A 3576-nucleotide genomic window follows, 5' to 3' on the forward strand; every position below is an offset into this window, starting at 1 on the left:
CACCAGTTCTTTCCCATTTCAGCCTCCTGGCTGGTAGCACCAACACACCAGAAATGCCCCCTCCTGGCCCGGTACACTCTGCAGCCAAGGACTCATTGGCTTATTTAGAAACCTTGACCTTCTACCTTAAAATACCATCATCAGCCTCATCAGTCACCACCACCACCTCTTTTCCAGCCATGGCGTTTCTCCTAACTGTACTCTGAAGACTGCCCCCTCCACTCCTGTCTTGAGGGTTTCTACCTTGGGGCACCGCTTGCAAAGAACCTTATCAAAAGGGTTTGAAAAATCCTGGCAGATTGTATCTGCCCTCTCCCCCTCCCGCCGTTATTTTACTAGCTCGGCCAAAGCTTCCCAGTGGGTCAGAGTATCAGGGTCTACCCTTAAGCCCGCCCAAGTTTGCCGGTACAGTTAGAACGAGGCTCCCAGCTCTTCAGCTCTCAGTGGCTCCTCTTTGGTAGCCAGACCCAGGGAATGCCTGCGTTCAGGAGCACAGGATTAGAAGGGACCTGCTACGAAATCCCAGATGGGGCCCCTGCACATGCTGGCAGCCAACTGTGCAAAGGGGTCCAAAACATCCACTCCAGCCCCTTTCCCACGCTGTAGATCTGGGGCAGCCCCTGCCCCAAAACCCCACTGTGGGCACAGGATGGGAGCGGGACACACAACGGGAGCACCGAGACCTTTGCCCTGGCAGTGGCAGGGCGTTTCTTGGACAAGATGTGTTCAAACAGTCCTAGACAGCTGACCATGCCCCATGCTAGAGGCAGGCACAACCCCCACAGTCCTTGCACCTGGGAGGTCTCTCAATACCTCCGGGGGCACCAGCACCCCATCTCCCACCTCTGGCTGTGGCCAATGTCCAGGGCTTAAAGCTGAGAGGGGCAAACTCTTCCTTGCTCCTTCAGGTGACCAGCAGAAGCCCTGAAGCCTGGGGCTACGACCCATCAATCTCCTCTCACAAAGCAGGTTCTCCATTCCTCCAGCAGCCCTGGCAGCCCTGCTCTTCACCCAACATGTTTTCATCTCATCTCTTTTGGGCCAGTATGGCACATGCTATGACACGGTGAGGAATTGGTCTCCGATCCTCATCCACAGCTGAGCAATCTCACGTTTCAGCTCCTTCAGTACTCTCGTGCGAACGCCATCTGGTCCTAGAGATTCGTTGCACTCAAGTTATTTGAGCTGTTCCATAATCTCTTCCTCAGAGACTTCTTGCTCTGTTAATGCCGTACCGTGATTTCCTGTAAAGAAGGCTCTGGGGATAGGAATTTCCTCATCATCTGCTTTAGCAAAGGCTGCTGCAAGGAATTCATGTAGCTTTCCTCCAACAGCATCATCATCCCCTTTAATTCTCCTCATCTCCCCTCGGTGGTCTAGAGGCCTTATGGACACAGAAGTGCTCACCCTCTGCTTTGCGCCCGTCCAGCAGTTTGTTCTCCCGGCCCTAGGAAACCTGTTACTGCGTGCGCGGATTCTGACGCTGCCGGTCACTTCCAACAGAGCAAAAAGAGTCTCTCTCACAAATCAATCAGGAACATTCATTCAGAGGCATATTCTTATGCATCTCTTCGGCAAAACCTTTTTAACTTCTGCAGCCCAGAACCAAGCGCCAAGCCTATGTGTAGCTGCATCATCTTGAAGACTTCAGCAGCAGCTAAAGTAGTTCCTTAATGCCAAGTACAGCCTTCAATATCTTAATGACAACCGCTCCGAGACTTGGCACAGACGGGTCTCCGAGAAGCCCTGATCCCTCACTTTTATTGCTTCTGTGTGTTAAACAGATGCTTCTCGTGAAGCGAGGGCTCCTGTTTAATTACATTAATGTAATTTACTCCATCACACATAGCAGAATTGCTGCTTCATCAAAGCAGGTGCTGACTCACTTCCACAGGAACAGCTCCTTGTCTGGAGATGCCAAACCCTCAGCTGTCATTTTTGCAGCAAATAATCCATCACCGGGGATTCTGGCAACAAAAGGGGCATGCAGGCAATGGGCAGACAGATGGAAAAAGGGAAAAGGGTGCTTAACAGGCTTTAGCCCAAGCAAGTACCTGAGCCAGTGCTTAGTCTCCCACGCCAAGCAACACTTTATATTGCCATTACGGATTTCAGACCGAGAGGCTTCCTCCCTCAACCATCATCTCTTTGGCCGTGAATTCTCTAGAAGGTTTTGATTTCACTTCCAGGGATTCTTGCCGTACAAGCACGGCTCCCTCCCCGCACACAGGAACACCCCTGGCACATGGCCTTTGAGCGGCCCCCCAACAGAGATCTAAATATTCAGATCCCCTAAACACTCGGGGCTCGTGCCAAGGCTGCTCTGTTTGGCAGGGGTCACGGGCCTTCATGCGCCTGACCGCCGCAGCTATAGCACAGCGTGAGTCTGCCGTGCAGGACAAGAAACCCCCACAGATGGACTGTACGGGATGGTTCAGACAGGGACCACGGATGTTTATCCCATTACCAGGATTAGGTTTTGTGACCCCTTTGCTCCTGTGGGTTTACTGCCTGTTTGTTTGCCTTCCCCACCACTGCTCCACTTCCTCCTGCTTTGTCTTCGGTATTGTAATTTCTCTCTCCTTATACGCTGCTCTAGGCACGTCCTTTCGCCGTATCGGGTGAAGCAAGCTTCAGCCCACGAAAGCTTGTGCCATAGATCTTGTGTCTAGATAGAGATCTATCCACAGACATTGGTTCGTTACCATGGGGCAAACTGGGAGCAAATCTACACACATCAGTTTGTCTCCATGGGGCAAACCTACAGACGTCAGTTCGTCTCCATGAGGCAAACCTCCCCAGCCCCTGCTTGTGTCCAGCCTCACACGGCTGACTCTGTCTCCGTGTGGACATACCTCCAAGCAGCGCCTCGGACCACGGGGGAGCCCGTCCGCAATCCTGTGACGGCCAGATGGCGGAAGGAAACGGGCCGTGTGTCGCGTGTGAGGGATCCAGACCCTGCCCACGGAGGGGTCACAGGTGGCTCCATGGTGGTCACCCTTGCACCCGGCATCCCTGGGGGGCTGCCACGTCGCGCCCCATCCTCCGCCCACAGGTGCAGCTCGGCCACGGGCCTCACTGCTGTGGAGGGGCCCCATGGCGAGGCGGGGGGGCAGAAGAGGGGATTTACAGGCCCACGCGGGAAGTGGGTGGGAGGGGGTCTAGCAATACCCCACGTGGGACAGATGGGGCCGCTACAGCCCCACGTGGCACCCCACGCAGGACCAGGACAGAGCTGCAGCCCAATGTCACACCGGCGGGGTAAATACACCCCACGTGGGACAGACGGAGCCAAACTGCAGCCCACGTGGGACACATGGGTAGGTACAGCCCCACGTGGTACGGGGCGGGCCTTCCCAGCGCCGGCCCTGGGGCGCGGGGGCCGCGTTTCCGGGAGGACGCGCTTCCGGGCGGACCGGCGGGGCATCCTTCCGAGCGGGCGCACTTCCGGTGGCGCCATGGCGCGGGAGCCGGCGGCGGTGCTGCGCTGCGTGGCGGAGGTGGAGGTCCTGGCCGAGGAGGCGCTGGCGGCGAGGCAGCAGGTACCGCCCCACCCCCAGCCCCGCCCCCCCCCCC

At 56.3% G+C, this 3576-nt stretch overlaps 1 protein-coding gene across 1 annotated transcript in view; it reads left to right on the forward strand.

Annotated features, from left to right (window-relative positions):
* The first annotated feature begins 3422 nt into the window (after positions 1 to 3422).
* The window catches only part of PDRG1 (p53 and DNA damage regulated 1), a 5148-nt gene continuing 4994 nt past the window's right edge, over positions 3423 to 3576 (forward strand). Inside the window, exon 1 of the mRNA XM_019509983.1 lies at positions 3423 to 3542. Within this exon, the coding sequence (XP_019365528.1) occupies positions 3459 to 3542 (84 nt within the window). The 5' untranslated portion in view covers positions 3423 to 3458. The remainder of the gene's footprint in view (positions 3543 to 3576) is intronic.

The sequence above is a fragment of the Gavialis gangeticus genome, unplaced genomic scaffold (genome assembly GCF_001723915.1).
Source record: "Gavialis gangeticus isolate Ggan-Ray unplaced genomic scaffold, GavGan_comp1, whole genome shotgun sequence".
NCBI lineage: Eukaryota > Metazoa > Chordata > Crocodylia > Gavialidae > Gavialis > Gavialis gangeticus.